This window comes from Panthera pardus, unplaced genomic scaffold, assembly GCF_024362965.1.
Source record: "Panthera pardus isolate Hobbes unplaced genomic scaffold, ASM2436296v1 HiC_scaffold_27, whole genome shotgun sequence".
NCBI lineage: Eukaryota > Metazoa > Chordata > Mammalia > Carnivora > Felidae > Panthera > Panthera pardus.
Window position 1 is genome coordinate 78,570,367 of NW_026526843.1, and position 23,771 is coordinate 78,594,137.

At 44.5% G+C, this 23,771-nt stretch overlaps 2 protein-coding genes and 1 pseudogene across 3 annotated transcripts in view; 1 reads left to right on the forward strand and 2 right to left on the reverse strand.

Moving 5' to 3' along the window:
- FGD1 (FYVE, RhoGEF and PH domain containing 1) overlaps nt 1-6,272 on the forward strand; it is a 41,715-nt gene extending 35,443 nt beyond the window's left edge. Inside the window, exons 13-18 of one of the 2 annotated variants that reach the window (XM_019436648.2) lie at nt 2,100-2,130; nt 2,637-2,738; nt 3,108-3,233; nt 3,411-3,572; nt 4,657-4,800; nt 5,345-6,272. In XM_019436648.2, the coding sequence (XP_019292193.1) occupies nt 2,100-2,130; nt 2,637-2,738; nt 3,108-3,233; nt 3,411-3,572; nt 4,657-4,800; nt 5,345-5,650 (871 nt within the window). In that variant the 3' untranslated portion in view covers nt 5,651-6,272. The remainder of the gene's footprint in view (nt 1-2,099; nt 2,131-2,636; nt 2,739-3,107; nt 3,234-3,410; nt 3,573-4,656; nt 4,801-5,344) is intronic. The other variant, XM_019436649.2, reaches the window with a different exon arrangement.
- A 150-nt stretch (nt 6,273-6,422) lies between these two features.
- TSR2 (TSR2 ribosome maturation factor) lies at nt 6,423-11,452 on the reverse strand. The gene is made up of 5 exons (XM_019436650.2): nt 11,317-11,452; nt 11,065-11,155; nt 8,220-8,311; nt 7,494-7,664; nt 6,423-7,275 (listed from the first exon to the last, which is right to left on the reverse strand). Exons 1-5 carry the CDS (start codon nt 11,398-11,400, stop codon nt 7,141-7,143), a joined length of 573 nt encoding a protein of 190 aa, XP_019292195.1. The 5' UTR covers nt 11,401-11,452; the 3' UTR covers nt 6,423-7,140.
- Nucleotides 11,453-16,249: 4,797 nt separating this feature from the next.
- LOC109259209 (peptidyl-prolyl cis-trans isomerase A-like) lies at nt 16,250-16,852 on the reverse strand (annotated as a pseudogene).
- Nucleotides 16,853-23,771: the final 6,919 nt, after the last annotated feature.

Below are 23,771 nucleotides of genomic sequence, written 5' to 3' on the forward strand. Positions count from 1 at the left end.
CTCCCTTGGTGGTTTAATGAGTGCACCTGGGTTTGGAACCACTGACTTAAGAGTCAACAACTATTGACATTTTGCCATATAAATCCTTTGCTGAACCATTTTAAAGTAAATTACTGACATGATATACTTCACCACTGGCCTTTCCTCTATTTCCATGTATGTGTATGTGTACACACAGAAACACACAATGCTTTCTTTCTATATTTTATTATGAAAATATTCCAAAATACAGAAAAGTTTAAAGAATTATACAGTGAACAACTGTAAACCCACCATATAGATTCTACAAGTGTTAACACTGTGCTACATATATTTTATCATTAATCTATCCTCTTTATTTTTAATTTTTTAAGCTTTATTTATTTTTGAGAGAGAGAGACAGAGTATGAACGGGGGAGGAACAGAGAGAGAGACACACACACACAGAATCCGAAGCAGGCTCCAGGCTCTGAGCTGTCAGCACAGAGCCTGACACGGGGCTCGAACCCATGAACTGCGAGATCATGACCTGAGCCAAAGTCAGATGCTTAACCCACTGAGCCACCCAGGCACCCCACTAATCTATCCTGTTATCCATCCACCAATCCATCTGATTTTTTTTACACGCATTTCAAATGAAGTTACAGACATCACTACACCTCACCCCTGAAGACTTTGGTGTGCATATTATTTTTTTTAATGTTTATTTTTGAGAGAGAGACAGAGCATGAGCAGGTGGGGAGGAAGGGTTGCAGAGAGAGGGAGAGACAGAATCCAAAGCAGGGTCCAGGCTCTGAGCTATCAGCACAGAGCCCTACATGGGGCTCAAACTCACGAACTGTGAGATCATGACCTGAACTGAAGTCGGACACTTAACTGACTGAGCCACCCAGGCCCGCCTGGCATGCATATTATTAACTAGAGTTCAGTATTTGTTTAATGTCCTTTCCTTCTCTTGAGGACAGATTTTCATACAGTGAAATGCACAGGTCTTAAATGCATGCCATCAGTGTGTTGTAACAAATGTAAACACTCATGTCATGTTTTTAAATAAACATGGAATGCTATGTGTATTTTATATATGTTGTTTTCACTGAACATATTATAAACAGCTTTCTACACCACTTATGTTGTCTGACAGTAATGATGTACCATCATTTATTTTATCTGATCCCCTGTTGTTGGACACTTAGGCTGCTTCCAATTTCTCACAATAAATAGCATTGCAATGGACATTCTTGTAGCTAAATATTAACTCATATCCTTAATTTTTCATGAAGTGGTTTTAAAGATGTAGCCAGACTTTCATATTAGAAAAGTACTTTTGATGTCTGGAGTGTACATGTGGAAGGGGATTAGAAGACACTAGGCAGGACACAGCCAAGAAACCAGGTCCTATGCCTAGTGAGCAGTTTATGGGACTGCACCACAGCAGCAGCCTTGGAGACTATAGGACAGACAGGAAAAGTAGGAATGGAAGGTGAAAGAAAGGGGTAACTCACACTGATTGAGGACCAAGGATTGTGCTGGGCACTTTACATGTCACCTCAGTTACTGCTGAGAACCCAGACTGATAATTATCTCCACATAAAATGGAAAAGAAAATGGATTAAAGAAAAACAACTTGCCTTCCTTTCTCACACTTGTCATTCCAGCAACAGGGAGCTATTTATGCTTTCTTATATGTTCCATACTGTTACACACACCTCACCCTTAATCCTCTACCTGAGGCCCAGCACCTCCTTGAAGAAACCTTCCTTAACAGCCCCCACCCAAATTGCAGGCTGGGGCAGGTCTCTTCTTCTGGGCTTCTCAGCCCTATTTTCACTCTGTCACAGTACTGATCCCCCTGTACCGTCCCTATCTCCCCTCCTAGACCATGAGCTCCTTGAGGGTATGGTCCTCTCTAAGCCCCAGGTTCCTAGCACAGAGTCTGGAAAGTATTAGTAACTGTTGAACAAATAAACTCAGGCTACATGACTCGCCTAAGGTCACACAAAAAGTTAAGGACCAGAGGTTCAAACCCAGGTCTGCCTGATTCCAAAATAACTTGCTTGTTACCACTCCAGTTGGTTTTGGTTGGCCTGCCTAACCCAGCATTTTTCTTTTCTCCCCCCAAGGACTGAGGAGGAGAAGAAAGACTGGGTCCAGGTAACATCCAAGAAAGCTTTGTGGTAGGGGGCTGGAGGAATATTAATAGGTCTCCTTGGGGTTGGTGGATTCTCCCCTAAAACTCATGTCAGACCAGAATGGGCCTAGACACCTGCTTTCCAACAAATTTTACCATCCCAGTTTTACAGATAGGCAAACTGAAATCCAAAGGTTAAATGTAAACTCACAAATTCTTCCTTTAGAAGGCTGGCTCCACTGAGGGTATAACCCCAAGGAGTTAAGCCCTGTAAAATCTTAAGCCAAGACAGTGGCCGGGAAGACCTTCTGAGGTTTCTCAACCACTGATCGCCTCCCCCATTTCATAAATATAAGAACAGAAACTTGGATTTGGGTTGAGGCTTGCTCAAGATCACGTGCCTAGCAAGGGGTAGAGGTAGACCTAGAAGCCAACTTTTCTGATTCCAGGCTGTCATAGGAAGGTGAGGGTGGAAATGCGTGGGTTGTGAGGTGACCTGACCTCTTATTTTTTACAACCTCCTTCACAGGCCATCAACTCTACTCTTTTGAAGCATGAACAGACGCTGGAGACCTTCAAACTGTTGAACTCAACAAACAGGGAAGATGAAGACACACCCCCTAACTCTCCAGTAAGAGTCCCCACCCGTTCCCCTGCACTGGGACCCCTTCCAGGCCTCCAAGTTCCCACTTTATCTTGAAATGATCCTCGCCCCTTCCCAGAGAGTAAAGACCAGAGAGGCAGTACATGACCTCGGAAGTACAATCTTCTGTTCGTATGGCCACAGAGAAATCGATGGGAAAACCTAGGCCCAGAAAGTAAAAATGACTTGGCTTCAGTAACACAGTGAGGTAGGGGCAAAGCAAGGATTCATAGGCAGGTCTTCTGAATGTATCTGCTGCCTCCAATGATGCTCCAAGCCTTGGGGCAGTGGGCAGGGGCTGGCTGGACTGGGCTGGGGAGTAGTCGTCTCTGACCTGGGACCTGGCCCTCTCTCCAGAACGTGGATCTTGGGAAGCGGGCACCTACACCCATCCGGGAAAAGGAAGTCACCATGTGCATGCGCTGCCAGGAGCCCTTCAATTCCATCACCAAACGCAGGCACCACTGCAAGGCCTGCGGGCATGTGAGTTTTGGCAGACAGGGGCAGAGCTAGGGAGGGGACAGGCTGACAGTCCAAAGGCCCACTTCTGAGTGGGTTACCTTCCAAGTTAGGGGAGGCCATGAGTCCACTGTGGGAGTTGGTACACTGAAGGGAAAGACCTGCGGGAACCAGGCTGTTTTGGCCCACTTGCCACCCCAGGTGGTTTGTGGGAAGTGCTCCGAGTTCCGGGCCCGTCTCATCTATGACAACAACCGCTCCAACCGTGTGTGCACTGACTGCTATGTGGCCTTGCATGGGGTTCCTGGGAGCAGCCCAGCCTGCAGCCAGCATACACCCCAGCGCCGGAGGTCCATCCTGGAGGTAAGAGCCAGGTCCCTGACTAACACCCCCACACTGGGCCACATGGGCTCCAGTCACCCACCCAGTGTGACTGATGCCTGGGCATCTCTGAAATGCCAGGGTGCCTTGTGCATCCACTAAGCAAGTGACACAGGCTTGGAGTAAAATGAGTGCAAGAATGAGTGAAAAACTAATTTTTATTTAAGTGCTTTAAATATTTAATCCTCACAGCAACCAATCTATCCATGCTATTACTGTCCCTGTGTTGCAAATGAGGAAACCAAGGCCCAGGGAGTTATTTGCCCAAGTTACACAGCCAGTGAGTGGCAGAGCTAGGATGGTTTTTCAATGAACAAATTACCTTTTCTTATTATAAAGTAGAATATGTGCACTGAAGAAAATTAGACAATATAAACAAAATAATAAAAACACCATATTCCTTCTACCCACTGGATTACCATTGTTAATAGTTATGCTGTAGCATGCACATACACACATTTTTGGTTTTGTTTTTTAACCAAATTGAGGTATTTAACACTTAAAGAATGCTTACTCTATGCTAGGCACTATTCCAAGCACTTTGCATTAACTCACTTAATCCTTACAACATGCCTATATGCTCTCCTTCCAAGTCGATACATTTTCATCTAGAGCTGGGATCCTGAGCCAGACTGCCTTACCCAGCTCCCCAGTCCCCTTCACCACAATGCTAAGTTGCCTCTTGTTAAATGTGAGGAATGAATGTATGATGAACGATGAAAAAAAAAGGTGAGGTGAAAATGCGTAAATTACTTGAGAAATAAATGAACCGATGGAAGAAGGAATGCCTGACTGGCATTTAGGTGCCCCTGCTGAGAGTTGTACACCCCTCCCTCCCTCCCTCCCACCAACTGTTAAGAGGCAGCAGCCATGGTGGGAGTTCAGCAGACAAGGCCTGGCTTTCCATCTCGATTCTAACTCACTGGGGGTGGGGGGCACTGGGCAAAACACTCCTGCCATCTGAGCTTCAGCTTTATCAGTCCCTATGCTGAGGGGGTGTCAAAGCCATGAGGAGCCAGTCCAGGCCTTCTATCAACACTGATGTCCCCCATGTCTCTGGCCACAGAAACAGGCCTCAGTGGCTGCGGAGAACAGCGTCATCTGCAGCTTCCTACACTACATGGAGAAAGGTGGGAAAGGCTGGCACAAGGCATGGTTCGTGGTCCCTGAGAACGAACCCTTGGTGCTGTACATCTATGGAGCCCCTCAGGTGTGCATCCTATTCCTTCAGGTCCTTTCAGCCACCTGGCAAAACCAGGATGCTTCTCTTCCCCTTCAGTCCTTGACCTCTCCTTGGCCTTGGGGGATTGGGTGAGCCTAAGGGAAAATCAGAACCCCTACCCTTGTGAGAAAAAGACCAACTAGAGACAAGGAGCGATTGTGGGCCAACATGTGTAGGGAAAAGTGGGGTGAGTGGCGAGGCTAGCTTCCTAGAGGAAGTCAGAGTGGAGGCTAAACACTTCTAGGTCCAGTTTGGAATGGGGAAGAACATGCAGATGGAGGCAATAGTCTAGATGAAGGCCTGCAAACATTATCTGGTATATGCTAAAGAGACTAGCCCAACTGGTTTTGGTTGTGGGAGGAAACAGGTATTTGATCCAGCCTGCATGCTAGCCTCAGTTGACATTTTTCTGTTGCTGTCATTGGAGCCATGGAAGGTTCCTGAGCAGGGGAAGGAAAAGAGGGGTTCAGCAGATACAAAACTAGTGAGAAGCCCAGCCCCAAGGCGATCTCAGCTCTGTCCTGTTCCCTAGGATGTGAAAGCCCAGCGCAGCTTGCCCCTCATTGGCTTTGAGGTGGGGCCTCCTGAGGCAGGGGAGCGGCCTGACCGAAGGCATGTCTTCAAGATCACCCAGAGCCACCTGAGCTGGTACTTCAGCCCTGAGACAGAGGAGCTGCAGCGGCGCTGGATGGCAGTGCTTGGTCGGGCAGGCCGTGGGGACACGTTCTGCCCAGGGCCCACACTGTCTGAGGACAAGGAGATGGAGGAGGCACCGGTGGCAGCTTCAGGAGCCACTGCTGAACCCTCTGAAGCTCCCCAGACCCGAGACAAGACCTAGAGGGTTTGGGGGGAACTGGGGCCCCTCCCCCACACTCTAACTGCCCATGTCCAGTTGGGGGCCCCAGGGCCCTCCCTCCCAGCTCAGTCAATACTTGAACTCCCATCATGGGCACTTTCAATCCCCAGTGCTGGGTCTTGGGTTTTTTAATTCTTTTCACAAAACATGGGCTTTTAAAAAATAATTCCTACAGTGATGTTAATTTTTTTTAAATCCCTGTCCCCAGGGAGGGTGGGAGCTGTTGCTAGACCCCCTTGAATTAGGCCGTTTTTCCCTCATCCCCTCAACACCCTACAGATCCTGCCTCCACCCAATTCCCCCCAAAGCACTGGAGGCAGGAGATCTGGATTCAAGTGCCAGCTCTGCCACTGACCCCATGGCCCTGGCCCACCTGTGCCCCCTCAGCTAGTATCTTCACACATATGTTACATGGGGTGGTGACAAGACCCCTCCTGCCTTTCCCATGGCTTACAGCTTCTACCCAGCCCCAAGGCTACCCAGTATTTTATCGTCCAGACCCATGGCAGGGCCACAGGGCAGGACAGGGGAATGGGGGGAGAACAATGGATACTCTTTGTTTTGTTTTTTTAAAAAAATACAGTTTATTTCGGGCTTACGGAAACTTTCAGAGTGCTGCTGTGCTCCATTTGTCCAACTGTTTGTTCAAAGTAACAGGCTGCTAGGGTGGGCCCAGAAACCTCTCCCTTGCTGAGCTTTGAGGCCCAGCTCCTACAAGGCTGATTCCAAGGCTATTCACAGGTCAAGCCACAGATTAAACAATAAGGTACTATTTATTGAGGTTTTAAGCCTCATCTCTGGACTTGGATAAGAGTATGGAAAGAGGCTGGAGGAGACAGAAAACAAAGCCAAGGTCCCCCAAACTCACCACCTACCCCAAATCTTAGACTTCCTGAAGGAACCCAGGGCTGGAGGCTGGGCTGCAGGAAGGGAGTGTTTCTGGGAGGTTCCAATTTCTGGGCAGGGGTACAGAACTGTTCTGTGTATGGGGGTGGGGAACAGAGGGAAAAGAGGGAGAAGTACCATAGCTATTTTCGTTCATGTCTTCACTTCTCATCTCGCTTCTGGTCTGCACGTTTATCTCACCACTCCTGACCCAGCAGGAGTACTGGTCCTCTCCTTCACAAATCCACCTGGCTATTGTCAACCAGTATTTAGTTTCTCCTCCAGTAACGCCCACACCCACTCATCCCTCCCTCTTCGTACTGACTGTACCCAAGAATGTGCTAGCAAACCAGGCTTCATCGTGCAGCCAGTAACTTAAGGCCCAAGGGAGTGTGATGAACCAGGTCCCACTACCTCAAGAGCAAGGACCCTAAAGCTCTTCTTCCACTAGAGGAAACTGGACAGGGGAACTGGGAGAGGGTGGAGATGGGGCAACCAGTCCAGAAGTCCACAACCCTCCCCCAAACCCCTACAAACAAGTGTCAAAACAACTAGCAAGCAAGGGCCCAAACCATTTCCAGCCCTACTCATTTCTTTCTCCGGACAATGGTCCAGCCATCCTCCACTATATCCTCTTCTTTAATAGTCTGGGAGTCTGGACCAGAGGATTCAGGCTGGAGGCAAACCCCATCTGTAGCTGCCCCATCATTCATAGCTGTGACCTGGAGGAGAAATATAGGAGAGAGCTAAATACACCTCCTGGCTGTGGCTACTGGAGACCCAGGCTCTCCCAGCTTTGCCAGGATTGGCTGTGTGACCTTAGGAAAGTTCCCTGGCCTCTCTGGATAATACAACCCCACCCCCATCATTTTCCTGTGAAACTGATTTCCCAGAAAACTAAAGACATCATATCTCCCAACCCAAAGGGCACCCCCTTCACCTCCATCTCCTCCACACTGTCCGCATCATCTTCATCCGTCTCTCTGGCTGTTGTAACTGCAGTGGCTCTGACCTTGCACTTTCTTTGGGTGATGTGGGAGGCCATCTCCTTCAGAGCAGCACCATCACCCCTCTGGAAGTGGTGGAACATGGTCCGTAGCTGCTGGCTCACCTACCAAGAAAACATTCAATCAGCTTGGATTTTTAAAGAACCTATAATACAACCAGCCCGTGTTTGCAACAAGAGTAGGGAGGGGTTTGGAATTTTCCAGGAAAGAACAAGGCATTCTTCCTCCAAGAGTTCACTAATGAAGGAACCATATATGAAGGGCTCAGATAAGGGCCTGAATAATGGAAGGAAGGCTTTCTAGCAAGGAAGATACCAGAACTGGGTTTGAAAGATGGGAGAGGTAAAAGGGAAGTCCATCCCAGCAGGAATTGATGGGCAGTAATGCAGGGGTGGAAATATACCTGGCCTGACTTGCCCTTGGGATGGGGGTGAAGAACAGACCTGGATGAGAATGATGTATGGAGAGAAATAAAAGAGAAGGGGCAGTGTTTGGAAAGACCTGAAAGACTAGACTTTTTCCTTTAGGCAAAAGGGAGTCACAGAAGGTTCTTCTTCAGGACTCCAGAAAGTATTGGTTAGAGCCAAGAGTCTTGGCCTAAAAACAGGGAGAAGAAAGACCAGGCAGGGAAATGGCAGTTGTGTCCATGATATGCTCACCTGGGGCAGACTCCCATCCTCCACAACCGTATCAAATTCGTTCGTCATGAGCTCCCCGAGGAAGTCTTCCACCTCATCTAGCTCCAAGTCAGCTGAGTAGGAAAGGAAAGACCAGCCAACTGAATCAATCACTCCTGCCCACTACTATTCAATACCTACTTCTTAGGTCCGTATCTGATTGGTGGGTAAAGGTCCAAACAGTGAGACTTTTATTCACTGAAGTGCTCTGTACTCCAAGTTTTAACATAATTTAAAACAAACAACCACCAGAGGCGCCTGGGTGGCTCGGTTGGTCCAACTTTGGCTCAGGTCATGATATCATGGTCTGTGAGTTTGAGCCCCTCGTTGGGCTCTGTGCTGACAGCTCAGAGCCTGGAGCCTGCTTTGGATTCTGTGTCTCCCTCTCCCTCTGCTCCTCCCCTGCTCATGCTCTATCTCTCTCTGTCTCTTAAAAATAAACGCTAAAAAAAATTTAAAAACAAACACTAAATATAAATACCTAATTTCCAAACTCCTGCGTCCTACCAAACAGCATCCCAACCACACTGACCCTCTTTCATCTGACCTATTTTAACAGGCCTCCTCTCTGTGATCTTAAGCAAGTTACTTGTCTCCGTACCTCTGTCTTCTCATCTACAAAGTGGGGCAAATAGTGGCCTTCTTAGAGGTTTGTTATGAGGAGTCACCTAAATAATGCCTAGCATATAGGAGACCGATAATACATGTTAATTTCCATCACTCAAGGGCTGAAGTTTTCAAAATATAGAGAGCCTTCACAACTGTGGTTCCACTGACAGTGAGGGCCACAGACCAACGGGATAGTAAGAGGAAATGGATGTTAAGTACTTCCAATGATGAAATCATCACAGCCTTCACATCAACATCCTATTGTGTGATTTTGGCTAATCCCTCCCTTCTAGGCTTCAGTTACCTTTGGGGCCCATGCTCTTCTTTTTCAGAATTAGAGGACTATTCAAGAGTCTTCCACAAAGCTCCTCACTCTCTCTTTCCTCTGGCAGAGTTCATTCACTCCCTTGACTTTTCCTACCACTCTAATCTAATATCCCCGAAAGCTTTCTCTCTACTTGTTTCACAGATGCCTCAGGCCCTCCATATCCAAAGCCAGACTCATCACCTTACCCTCCAAACCTACTTCTCATCCTCCAGGGTTCCTCTATTCCATGAAAGGCACCTAACCCACCCAGCGACTCAAACCAGAAACCTGCCTCCTTTTCTCTCCCTCTCCACACCTAAACAATCTCCAAGGCACTAATCCACCCCTTCTTTTCCATTACTATTGCCCCTGCCCTGGCTCAGACCTCATCATTTTCTAGACAGAAATAACCTTCTCATCAGTCGTTCCCTCTCCAGTCCATGCTCCACACTGATTATTTTCTGAACTTTCCAGCCAACAAATCCTATTACTCACCTTAGAAACTTCCCATGAATTTTTTATCACCTACTTCAGTGTTTCATATCCTGCTTCTGAGAAGTGACTGTCCTGCTGGTTTTTAAAGAAAGCTACCCATAGAAAGCTAATGGGGAAACAAGGTAAACAAGCTTTTTTTTTTTGTGGTCCTTATCTTTATCCAAGCCTTTATTATGTTAATGATTATTGTAACTCCTAAAGAGGAGCTGAAGAAAAGAGCTTTTCTCACATAATTTGACTGGAAAAGCTTTTTCTTCACTGAACATCTAATGGAACTATTCTTCCATAGCATGCATTCTGGCAAACACTGGCCTAACACACAAAACCAAAGGAATGTAGGGTCTTCCACGTCTTATCCTTTCCCTGGGGCCTCCCCACCCCCTTGCTTCATTCTCTACCACTCCTCCCCTTCTTATACCCACAAGTGCACACACACTCTTACTCTAATACTGAGCTCCCTGCCACTTCCCAAATACAACATATAATCTTCTCATACCACAGACTTATTTGTGTGTTGCTCTCTTTGCCTCCCCCACCTAGTTAACTCCGGTTCATCCCTTTAAGACTCAGCCCAATCACTACCTCCCCTAACAATCTCCAAAAGAAGCCTCCTCCTCAGTCTCATGCTACCCAAGCACCCTGAGCTCCTCTTTATTAGAACATCACCCTGTGTATAAATGCCTGTTTACTTAAATGGATCCATTACTAGATGGTAAACTTTCTTGAGAGGACTCTGCCTGATGTCATCTCCAAGATGAAAAACCTGAATAAAGAATTTTGTAAAAATCCTAATGTGCAAAAGGCCCTCTACAGAGTCCCTTATTTTTACATGACCTCCAATTCAAGACCCATCAAAGGTAGATCTTTGCTGTCCAAATAACCAAATATACTTACTGAGCACTTAAAATGTGGCTAGGCCAAGTTGAGGTGTGCTAAAAGTGTAAAATACCTACCAGATTTTGAAAACTTAATACTAAAAGGGGATGTAAAATACCTCATTAATAATGTTTTATACTGATGACACGTTGAAATATTTCGGATATATAGAATTCAGTAACATTAACTTCATCTGCTTTTCACTTTGTTACAGTGGCTGCCGGAAAATCTTAAATGACATGTGATTCACACTGTATTTTTATTGGATAGCGTTGGGGTGGATACTTTTATACCCATTTTAGGAATTAGTAAACTGAATCTCAAGTAAAACAACTTGTCCAGAGTGATACCACGGGTCAACGGCACAGCCCGTAAGGCATCTCAACTCAAGATTCTGTCTCCAAAGCCTGTATTCAATCCACCTCGACCTTTGGTACCATCCCACAACTGTTCCAGAGGAAGTGATGAGGCCTCTCCAGGACCCGCCTCCTCCTCCCCACGCCCCTCACAAACAGGTCGCAGCGGCTCACATTCACTCACCGTTGCGGAGGAAGTACTCCTCCACTGCACCCCCCAGCCACTCGGCCTTCTCCTGGCTGTGCACGCCCCCGAAGCCATTCTCCACGGCGATCTGCAAACACAGGCCCAAGACCACTATGTCAACCTGGAAGCCGGCCTGGGGTGGCGTAGGGTGGCCACTTATGCGGCCCAGTGGAGCCTCAGGCGCACTGTCCAGCCAACTCTTGTTCTGCCCCAGACCCTAAACTTTATCCCAGCCAGGGCCCGACTCACCTGCAAGGCCGGCCAGGCCTCCAGCGCCGCGCGGACGCCAGCCCCAAAGAGTGCTCGAGAATCTTCCCCCGCTCCGGCCATCATCAGGCTTCAGACCACGTGATACCCAGAAGGCCCAATCGCTGCGCAGTAGAGCCCAGGCCGAAGGAGCTGAAAGCCGAGTCGGAGAACGCAGATTTGCCTTTCGCTGACCTGGCAGCAAGACCAGAGCAATAGAAAAGGCTTTCAGAACAATGGATGACACGACTGCAGTTACTCATATGTAAAAAATCATAGGAAGCCAGGAGTGGAGGACGAGAAGGGCCATGGGTTCTTGAAAGACGTGGGGAACTTTTTAAAGATACGGATTCCAGGCCTTGGTACAGAGGAATCAACCTCAGAGAGCATAGCCTTGAAATCTGTGTAAAACAAAACAAAACAAAACAAAACAAAACAAAACACCACTCAACAACAGCAGAATATGCATTTTTCAGAAGTGCACATGGAACATTCTCGAGGACACACCATATGCTAAGTCATAAAGCAGGCCTCAATAGACTTAAAAGGATTGAAATCATGCAAAGTTTGTCCTCCCACCACAATGGAGTGAAATTAGAAATAAATAATGAAGAAATTTGTGAAATTCACAAATAGGTGGAGATTAATACACTTCTAAGTAACAAATGGGTCAAAGAAAAAAATTATGAGGGAAATTAGAAAACATCTTGAAATGAATGAAAACAAGAACACAGCACACCAAAATTTATGAAATGCAGCTAAAGCAATGCTTAAAGGGAATTTTATAGCTATAGACACCAATATTATAAAAGAAGGATCCAGGGGCCTGGGTGACTCAGTCAGTTAAGCAAGCAGCTCTTGATTTTGATTCAGGTCATGATCTCATGGTTCATGAGTTCAAGAGCCCCACATCAGGCTCTGCACTGAAAGCATGGAGACTGCTTGGGATTCTCTCTCTCCCTCCCTCTCTCTCCCCCTCCCCTGTGCTCACTTTCTCTCTCTCTCTCTCTCTCTCTCTCAAAATTAATAAGTAAACTTTAAAAAAAGATCTCAATAGGGCACCTGGGTGGCTCAGTTGGTTAAGTGTCCAACTCTTGATTTCAGCTGAGATAATGATCTACAGTTAGTGGGATCCAGCCCCACATCGGGCTCTGTGCTGCTGGCACGGAGACTGCTTGAGATTCTCTCTGTCTCCCCCTCTGGCTGCCCATCCCCTGCTCATGCCCTCTCTCTCTCTCTCTCTCTCAAAATAAATAAATAAAACTTAAAAAAAATTCAAATTAATAACCTAACTTTTCATCTTAGGAAACTGGAAAAAGAAGTAATCCCAAAGCAAGCAGAAGGAAGGAAATAACAAAGACTGGACAGAAGACACATGGAATCGAAAATAGAAAAACAATAGAGAAAATCAGTGAAACAAAAGTCAGTCATTTGAAAAGTTCAACAAAATTGACAAATGTTTAGGTAGATTGACTAAAGAGAGACAGCTGACAGCTGACAGCTGACAGCTTGGAGCCTGGAGCCTGCTTTGGATTCTGTGTCTCCCTCTCTCTCTGCTCCTCCTCCACTTGCACTCTGTCTCTCTCTGTCTCTCAAAAATAAATAAACATCTAAAAGTTTTTTAAAAGAAGAGGAAATTAGGGCATAGAGGGAGACAAAGATGCACAGAGAGATGACTATGTGAACACAGAAGGTAGATATCTGCAAGCCAAAGACAAAGGCCTCAGAAGAAACCAAATATGCTGACATCTTGAACTAGAATTTTGAGAAAATAAATTTTTGTTGTTAAAGCCACCAGTCTCTGGTATTTCATTATGGCAACCCTAGCAAACTAATACAGTTGCACAATGCTGTAAATATACTAAAAAGCCATTGAATTTTACACTTTAAATGGGTGAAACTTATGATATATAAATAATATCTCAATAAAGCTGTTTTTAGAGAAGTAGTATAGGGGCACCTGGGTGGCTCAATCAGTTGAGCATCCAATTCTTGGTTTCAGCTCATGTCATGCTCTCACAGTTTCGTGAGTTCGAGCCCCACATCAGGCTCTGCGCTGACAGCGTGGAGCCTTCTTGGGATTCTCTCTCTCTCCCTCTCTCCCTCTCTCTCTGCCCTCCTCCACTCACACTATCTCTGTTTCTCTCAAAATAAATAAACTTAAAAAAAGAAAGTAGTATAGATGATTCCCTCTCACAGCAAGGGTTGCAAACTTTGGACTAGACCATGCAGACAAACAGCAATGACACACTTCTGTGCCTGGCCCTGTGCTGACTGCTACTGAGTCATGGGGTTTGATCAGATGCCTAAGGAGTTTACAGTCTGTCGTGCAAGATTGACCAAGGACCCCAGATAATGATCAGTACTCTGGGTTAATCTAGGTTTTGAAGGGCCTATAGCAGATAGAATTTCACAAACTCTTTAAGAGAAATAGTACAAATTAGGTATGAAAGCATTGCTTTGTATTATAAAAGAAACCACAAATTTTACAAATTACAATATTTTTTAGAGAGATGAGGGAGGAGAGAGAGAGAGAGAAAGAGAGAGAGAATCCCAAGCAGGCTCCACACTCCCACAACCCTGGGATCATGACCTGAGCCAAAATCAAGAGCTGGATGCTCAACTGATTGAGTCATCCAGGTGGCCCCAAATCGCAAAAAAAAAAAAACTTTAAAACTGGCAAATACCATAAACATTCTCAAATCCAAAAAGATAAAAAAAGTTTAATAATTGTCTGATTCACCTCTACACTAATTGTCTTTCACTACAGGCTCCTTTATATCCTCTTCTAAATAAATATGAGTTATTTTACAATAACATTTTCTAGAGAAAAAAGAAAAAATTCAGTTGAATTCAATGTCATTCAGTTGATGAAAAAAATTTGTTATTGGTAGTTTGGAAAAGTTTCAACTTCACAACTTATTAGTAATGTAAATTTTCAGATTGTTGTCAGATAGAAACCTCTATCTAGTTTGTTTTACATGTGAGCTGTAAAATTTCAGGATATTTTAACTGTTCTTGTGTAGTGATAAATCTTCAAATCTCCTCAAATTGACAATGCTCAATAACCAGAGACTCAGAAGTGACCTGTCGAAGTATGGGATGCTGAGGCTTAAGTTTTGTTAGTTTTATGATAAATCTATGTCTGTAATGTTAGAGAAGGGAGCACAGAGGCTCATGAGAGTCCAGCAGAGGGGGCCCCTGACCCAGCCTCGGGGATCAAGCTGTCAGAGATGATGCTTGAGCTAATTCCTTAGAGTTTAAATTGAATTTTGTCGGGTGGTGGGGTATTTGTGTGCATGAGATTGTGGAATGTGTTACCAAAGGAGGAGGAGGAGGAAGAAGAAAAAGAAGAAGAAGAAGAAGAAGAAGAAGAAGAAGAAGAAGAAGAAAGAGGAGGAGGAGGAGGGGGAGGAGGAGAAGAAGAAGGAGACTTTCATGCTGAGGAAAGAATGTATATACAAAGACACAGAGGCAGGAAACAACATGGTGTGTAATGATAACCACGAGCATTCCCAAACTGATAACTTCAGGAGGTGAAAGCTCCTATGGAGCTACAGAAACTCATTCCAACAGACTCAACAACTTAAACTGAGTTCAAAGAAGCCCAAATGAAGATACTGAGATTAAGCACCTCTGCATGGGTTTCCAGGGTCTAAGGCCTCAACTGTACATGGAGAGAGTAGTTAAGATTCTGGTCACCACTTCCTGTGTGTTGTGGGTTTTTTTCCCACACCACCAAGCAATTCTCTGACATCAGCTGTGTGTCCTCCAATTCAACTCACTTCTTATACTACCTACCTGGAAATACCCTCTGATCCCACAGGTTAAGGGTTCAGTCTTACAAAACTGTCCCCCACCATGTCCTATGCCAATCACAAGTCCAGATTGTCACCAGTACTTCTGACCAAATGGCTTTATACAGGAGGGTACAACCCCCTCCTCAGGTTCAATTACTTTGCTAGAGCAGCTCACAGAACTCAGAGGAACATTTTACTTACTAGATGAGCCCCACGTTGGGTGTAAAGATTACTTAAAAGTAAATAAATAAATAACCTTTACAAAAAGTTTAGATTTGGGCACCTGGGTGGCTCAGTCGGTTAAAGGTCCAATTTCAGCTCAGGTCATGGTCCCACAGTTCGTGAGTTTGAGCCCCACATCAGGTGAGCTCAAGCCCCACTTCAAGTGAACGCGAGCCCCACTTCAAGATTCTCTCTCCCTCTCTCTCCTTCTCTCTCTGCACCTCGTGGAATTCTCTATCTCTCTCTGCCCCTTGTTCACTCACGCACACTCAATCTCTCTCTTTCTCTCTCTCAAAAATAATAAAATAGGGGCGCCTGGAGGGCTCAGTCAGTTGAGCATCCAACTTCAGCTCAGGTCATGATCTCACTGTTTGTGAGTTCCAGCCCCACATTGGGCTCTGTGCTGACATCTCAGACCCTGGAGCCTGCTTTGGATTCTGTGTCTCCCGATCTCTCTGCCCCTCCCCCGCTCTCTGCTCTCCCAAAAATAAATAAATATTTTTAAAAATAATAATAATAAAATAAAATAATAAAATAAAATAATTTTTTAAGTTTAGATTATCAGTTTGTTATAAAAGGATATAATTCAGGAACAGCCAGATGGAAGAGTTGCATAGTGCAAGGTGTGTGGGAAGGAGCAAGGAGCTTCTATGCTCTCTGTGAATCTCCATGTGATCATCAACCCAGAAGCTCTCCAACAGGGTTTTTAATGGAGGCTTCATTACATAAGCATGGTTGATTAGATCATTGGAAATTGGTGATTTTTTTGTTGTTTAATTTTTATTTCATAATCATAAACTTAACTCTGCAATCCAGCTAGACTTGGAGGGGAGTAAGGTGAATATGGAACCCATAGAGCTACAGTAAGAGCACAAAGATTATAGGATATTTCGAGCAGATGGGCGTGAAAGTGTGCTCTCCTGAGCTATAAAAGGAATGGTTTGGTAGTTAAGATAAAACACAGGTCAAATTTATTAGATTTGTCCACAGTCAGCAATGGTGATCTTCTTGCTGGTCTTGCCATTCCTGGACCCCAAGTGCTCCATGGCTCTAGAATATTCATGCCCTCTTTCACCTTGCCAAAGACCACATGCTTGCCATCCAGCCAGTCAGTCTTGGCCATGCAGATGAAAACTAGGAACCGTTCATGTTGGGTCCAACATTTGCCACGGACAAGGTGCCAGGACCCGTATGATTCAGGATGAAATTCTCATCATCAAATTTCTCCCCATAAATAGACTTGCCACCAGTGTCATTATGGTGTGTGAAGTTGCTACCATGGCACATAAATCCTGGAATAATCCTGTAAAAGCAGGAAGCTTTATAACCAAATATTTTCTCCCCAGTGCTCAGAGCATGAAGGTTTTCTGCTGTCTTTGGAACTTTGTCTACAAAGAGCTCCCATCTGTTAAAACAGCTTTATGTCACATCTTGGTTTCCAGGTCCCTTACCCTGAAGGAGACAGGGCCCAAGGACGCACCATCCATGACAATGTCCAAGAACATGGTGGGGTTGACAATGGATGGGTGGTGTGGGTATCTCTGGGGAAGCAGCAGCGTCTGCAATACCATTGGTGATTGAACACAACCTCTAGCCCCTCTCCCCTCCCAGGAGGTCGAGGGGTGGATTGAAAGTCAGAAACTTCCAATCACAGGTTTGGCTCTACAGACAACTAGCCCCCATCCTTTGTTACCTAGGGGCTTTCCAAAAGTCACCTCACTAACATAGCAAAAGATACCTTTTACCATTCTAATCACTTAGAAAATTACAAAGATTTTAGGAGTTCTGTGCCAGGAACAGGGTCAAGGACCAAATATATATTTCTTATAAAAAATGACAATATCACAATAGGTCTTCTAGAAATCCCCACATTTGGAACCCCAGTCTGGAGTCCAACAAAACAAGACCTCTAAATGAACCCTGAGATTTAGCCTTGAGACTGAAGTCCAAAATTGAGTATAATAAGTGACAGATCACTTTTTCTGTGCCTGGAGCCCATCTGACAATCTGGTGAAGTCAATATATCCCTTCCCAGGTTAATGTTTTTAAATGCATAAAATAAAATCTAGGATTATAAAGGAAACCAATTATATTAAAATATAGTTATCAAAACATTACAAAAACTAATTGTAATATACATATTTCTTTATTAATACATTAAATGCTATCCTCTACTAGCAGGTTAGCAGATTGAATGACTACTGTGATTTCAAATTAATGATGATTGTAAACAATATTTTAAGAGATCTGCTATGAAAAATATCTGTCTATTGATGACAAAGTCGCAGGTACTGCTAATACCACTGTGCTTGGGTGCCTACATTTATTATTTTTTTAATTTAAATTCAAATAGTTAACATCCAGTGTAGTATTGGTTTCAGGAGTAGAACCCAGTGATTCATCGCTTACATATAACCTCAGTGCTCATACTAACAAGTGTCCTCCTTAATCCCAACATCCCCCCAGCAACCTTCCATTTGTCCTCTGTATTTAAGATTCTCTTATGGTTTGCCTCTCTCTCTGTTTTTCTTATTTTTCCTTCCTTTCCCCTATGTTCATCTGTTGTGTTTCTTTTTTTTTTAATTTTTTTTAATGTTTATTTATTTTTGAGACAGAGAGAGACAGAGCATGAACGGGGGAGGGTCACAGAGAGAAGGAGACACAGAATCTGAAACAGGCTCCAGGCTCTGAGCTGTCAGCACAGAGCCCGACGCGGGGCTCGAACCCACGGACCGTGAGATCATGACCTGAGCCAAAGTCGGACGCTTAACCGACTGAGCCACCCAGGCACCCCTGTTGTGTTTCTTAAATTCCACATATGAGTGAAATCATATGATATTTGTCTTTCTCTGACTTATTTCGCTTAGCATAACACACTCTAGTTCCATCCACACTGCTGCAAATGGCAAGATTTCATTCCTTTTGATTGCTGAGTAATATTACATTGTGTATGTATGTATATGTATGAATATATATATATATATATATGTATATATGTATATATATATATATATATGCATACATATACATACATACACAATGTATGTATATATATATATATATATATACAATGTATGTATGTATATATATATATATATATATATATATATATATATATTGCATTTTCTTTGTCCATTCATCAGTTGATGGACATTTGGGCTCTTTCCCAATAATTTGACTATTTTCGATAGTGCTGCTGTGAACATTGGGGTGAATGTGCCCTTTTGAATCGGCATTTTTGCATCTTTTGGATAAATACCTAGTAGTGCAATTCCAGGGTCATAGGATAGTTCTAGTTTTAATTTTTTGAGGAAGCTCCATACTGTTTTCCAGAGTGGCTGCACCAGTATGCATTCCACCAACAGTGCAAAAGGGTTCCCCTTTCTCTGCATTCTTGACAACATCTGCTGTTTCCTGAGCTGTTAATTTTAGCCATTCTGGCAGACTCATGAAAAGATGCTCAACATCACTCATCATCAGAGAAATACAAATCAAAACACAGTAAGATACTACCTTACATTTATTATTGAAATAAATGCCTAATTTCATTGGAAGTTACTGAAAATAAGATGTATTTTTTCACATCTAAATACACACTCAATGGCCAAAATGAACAAATCAGGAGACTATAGGTACTGGAGAGGATGTGGAGAAACGGGAACCCTCTTGCACTGTTGGTGGGAATGCAAATTGGTGCAGCCGCTTTGGAAAGCAGTGTGGAGGTTCCTCAGAAAATTAAAAATAGACCTACCCTATGACCCAGCAATAGCACTGCTAGGAATTTACCCAAGGGATACAGGAGTACTGATGCATAGGGGCACTTGTACCCCAATGTTTATAGCAGCACTCTCAACAATAGCCAAATTATGGAAAGAGCCTAAATGTCCATCAACTGATGAATGGATAAAGAAATTGTGGTTTATATACACAATGGAATACTACGTGGCAATGAGAAAGAATGAAATATGGCCTTTTGTAGCAACGTGGATGGAACTGGAGAGTGTGATGCTAAGTGAAATAAGCCATACAGAGAAAGACAGATACCATATGGTTTCACTCTTATGTGGATCCTGAGAAACTTAACAGGAACCCATGGAGGAGGGGAAGGAAAAAAAAAAAAGAGGTTAGAGTGGGAGAGAGCCAAAGCATAAGAGACTGTTAAAAACTGAGAACAAACTGAGGGTTGATGGGGGGTGGGAGGGAGGGGAGGGTAAGTGATGGGTATTGAGGAGGGCACCTTTTGGGATGAACACTAGGTGTTGTATGGAAACCAATTTGACAATAAATTTCATATATTGAAAAAAATAAAAAATAAAAAAAAAGAGAGGGGAAGTTCCTTGGGACTGTTTTTACATGAGAGAAATAAAGGCTTCTATCTTGTTTAAACCATCGTTATTTGTTGGTTTTCTGTTACATGCAATCACATCTGATGTCAGCTGAGCCCTCTTGGTTAGGCTGAATTCTGATCTACAATGACTCAGAACTCTAAGCCCAAATCCTGATGCATATCCAACAGTGAGTGATCCAAACAGAGCTCCCGACTGACCAGTACAGTGAGACTGATCCCCAGTACTAACCTAGCAGTTCCTTAGCCCTTAGACAGGCAACCATAAGGTAGGTGGTCCAGTTTCTAGACCAAACCCCCAAAATGATGTCTCCAGAACAAATATCCTGCCTGAGCTCCCTGAAGAATTTTCCCAGATTGTGTACAAGAGATAGTTTGCAGAACAAAATTTCAGATCCCCATACTGGGGCCACACTCTGAGCCCCCCGCCAAATGAAACTCCTTACCAACCTCAGAATGAACCACTGGATTGAATAGTAGCCTGTTACATCCAGAGTGAGCCCCTTCACTGCACCTCGTAGACAGAATTCCCTAATTGGAGCCTCCAAACTGAGTTCACCAGAGTAGAATTCCCAGATAAATCTCCCTGAAGCTGATCTGCTAAACTGAGATCCCAAGATTGAGACCCTCGGGCTAAGACTCCAGAATCACTTCCAATGATGGCCCTAGGTGGTCCACTCAAGTTGTTCAGATTGAACCCAAATATAGGCCTTCAGAGTGAGTGCCTAGGGTAGGCTGCATTTGATTCCACAGATTGAAATAGATCAAGCTCCTGTACTAAACCTGAGATAACCAGTGACAACGTTGAAACTTAGCTGAGTCTTGTGTTCCTGGAAAGTAGCCATGGTTAAAAAATCCCCCACACTTTTGTGTTCTGAGAAAGGGCTAGTTACCAAGGTCTTCCCTGCTCCCACATATTCTGCGATAAGACTCATCTCCAGTGGGTGCCTGGGTGGCTCAGTCGCTAAGCATCTGGCTTCAGCTCAGGTCTTGATCTCACAGTTGGTGAGTTTGAGCCCCACATCAGGTGAGCACAAGCACCACTTCAGGTGAGCCCTGCTTCTCTCTTTCTCTCTCTCTCTCTCTCTCTCTCTCTCTCTCTCTCTGCCCCTCACTCACTTGTGCCCTCTTTCTCTCAAAACAAACAAACCTCAGCTCCCCCTTTCCTCAATGACTCAAAGGCCTGTCCTTATTCTTCCTCATTACCTCATAAGACTCCTAAACTATCCACCCTTGTCCACTTGCCTCCATATCCATAATCTCAGTCTCCCTTCCTCTCCTTTAAGACATTTTCCATTAGTGTACAGTCTTTCTATTGCAATAACCTAATTGTGCAGTGTATTTTGTCTTTCATGCTAATCTCAGTCCTCACATTGAAGTACATTGCACTTAAGTCCTTAGGGAAACTGCCTCATTCATCCATTCATTCATTCACCAAATATTCATTGAGTGCTGAATATGTGCCATGCACTGCACTAAGCCCCGAGCTAACAAGACAAAGGCGCTCTGCTCTCACAGAGCTTACATTTGAGTAGGATAACAGGGGAAGGAGAAACAGTTTTCAATACAGTGGTCAGGAAAAACACTTCTGAGGATGTAACTTTTTGTTTTGAGAGAGGGAGAGGGTGCAAGTGAGCGAGGGGCGGGGGGTGGGGGGGTAGAAAGAGAGAAGTGGGGCTCACCCAAAGCAGGGCTCAAGCTCACCTGATGCAGGGCTCAAGCTCACCGGATGTAGGACTCCAACTCTTAAACCATGAGGTTACGACCTGAGCCAAAGTCAGATGCTTAACAACTGAGCCACCCAGGCATCCTGAGGATGTAACATTTAAATTATAAGGAGGAGATAGAAGGCCAGAAGAAGACAGTGCCAAAAAAAGAGGGAAGGATAATGGAACTTAGTATGAGAGGAAAAGAGGTACAGGAGGTAAAGTGTGTGATACTAGCAAGGGCCTTGTTAACCCATGGCAAGAAGTTTAACTTTTATTTGAAACACAATGGACAATTTTCCACGCAGGAGGATGAAATGATATGATTTACTTTTTTTGGAAGACTACTCTGACTACTGTGTGGAGAATGAATTATAGAGGCAGAAGTAGAAGCAGAGAGACCACAAGGAAGCTATTATGATAGTTCAGACAAGAGACAATGGTGGTTTGGTGTAGGTTAGTGATAGTGGAGACAGATGTGGACAAATTCAAGACAAGTTTTAGAGATAAAACCAATAGTACTCCATAAGTACTATTGAGCATGGAGGAGGTGAGGGAAAGGCATGATTCACAGTTTTCTAATTTATTTATTTCTTTTTTAAGTAGGCTTTGTGTCCAGCATGGGGCCCAATACGGGGCTTGAACTCATGACCCTGAGGTCAAGTCCTGAGCTGAGAATAAGAGTGGGACATTCAACCAACTGAGCAACCTAGGCACCCCTCTATTTTCTAATTTAGTAACTGGTAGTTGTACTGAGATAAGGGAAGGTGGTGGGTGGAACAGACTTGGGGGAAATATCAAGATTTATGTTTTAGACATGTTAATTTGAGGTGTCTAGTAGATATTCAAGTGGGGATAGCAAGGAGGCAATGGGTCTACAATCCTAGAATGTCAACATTTAGAAGCCAGCAAAGAAGGATGAGAAGAAATAAACATGTTTCAAGAAAGAAGAACTGGTTGACCATGTCAGATGCTACTGAGAGGACAATTAGGATGAGCAAAGACAAGTACTCATCTGTTGGATTTGATAACATGAAGACTTTGGTGGCTTTGACCAGAGCAGGTTTCATGGAGTGCTACCAAACTAGACTGGAGTTAGTTGAAAAGTGAATGGAACATGAAGTGGGGACAGCAATGTGTAACCCATGTCTTGAGAAATTTTGCTGTCAAAGGAAGAGAGAAATAGGCAGTAGCAGGAGGCACTCATGGAATTCAAGGGGGACTCTTAAAGATGGTAGATAGCAGAGCATATGCATGTGCTGATGGGAATGGCCTCAAAGAGGAGAAACCGGTGATACAGGAGAGATGGGAGTAACTGAAGAAGTAAAGACCTTGAGTAGGTGAGAGAAGTGTAAAGCAGATGTGGAGGGATTGGTCTTTTATAAGAAGAGGAATAGTTCCTCCGAGTGACAAGTCTGAAGAAAAAGATGTTGGGTACAGAGAGGATTATAGATCTAGTGGTGAGATAAGGGAATTTCCATTTGAATGCCTTTAAATTTATTCTTGAGAGAGAGAGAGAGAGTGTGGGTGCATACACTCAAGCATAGGTGGGGCAGAGAGAGAGATTCCCAAGCAGGTTCTGCACAGAGTGAAACCCGATGGAGGGCTTGAACTCAAACTGTGAGATCATGACCTGGGTTGATATCAAGAGTTGGACTATCCAGGCACCCCAAATGCAGCTATCTTCTTTAAAAAAAAAAACAACATTTTTTAACATTTATTTACTTTTGAGAGAGAGAGAGAGAGAGAGAGAGACAGCACAAGCAGGGGAGGGGCAGAGAGAGAGAGAGAGAGACACAGAAACCAAAGCAAGCTCCAGGCTCTGAGCTGTCAGCACAGAGCCCCATGCGGGGTTCCAACTTACGGACTGCAGGATCATGACCTGAGTCGAAGTCGGACTCTTAAACGACTGAGCCACCCAGGCGCCCCGATCCTTCTTTTTTTTTTTTTAACATTTATTTATTTTTGAGAGAGAGAGAGACAGAGTGTGAGTGCGGGAGGGGCAGAGAGAGAGGGAGACATAGAATCTGAAGCAGGCTCCAGGCTCTGAGCTGTCAGCACAGAACCTGATGCAGGGCTTGAACTCATGAATTGTGAGATCGTGACCTGAGCCAAGCTGGATGCTTCACCAATTGAGCTACCCAGGGGCACCTCAAATAGTTAAATTTTAAAATAAAAAGCAAAATGGGATAATTTCCTGAGGTTTTAATTGTGAGGACTCTGAACCATTTCCCCAAACCCAGACTCAGGCACATGACCTTGCACTTAACCGACTGAGCCACCCAGGCTCCCCGTAGCTATCTTCTTAATGGAGGGTGATGTGAAGCTAACAGCTGAAGGTGAGGAGACTGGGACATGGGAGGTTTGGGAGGAGCTGAGAAGGTA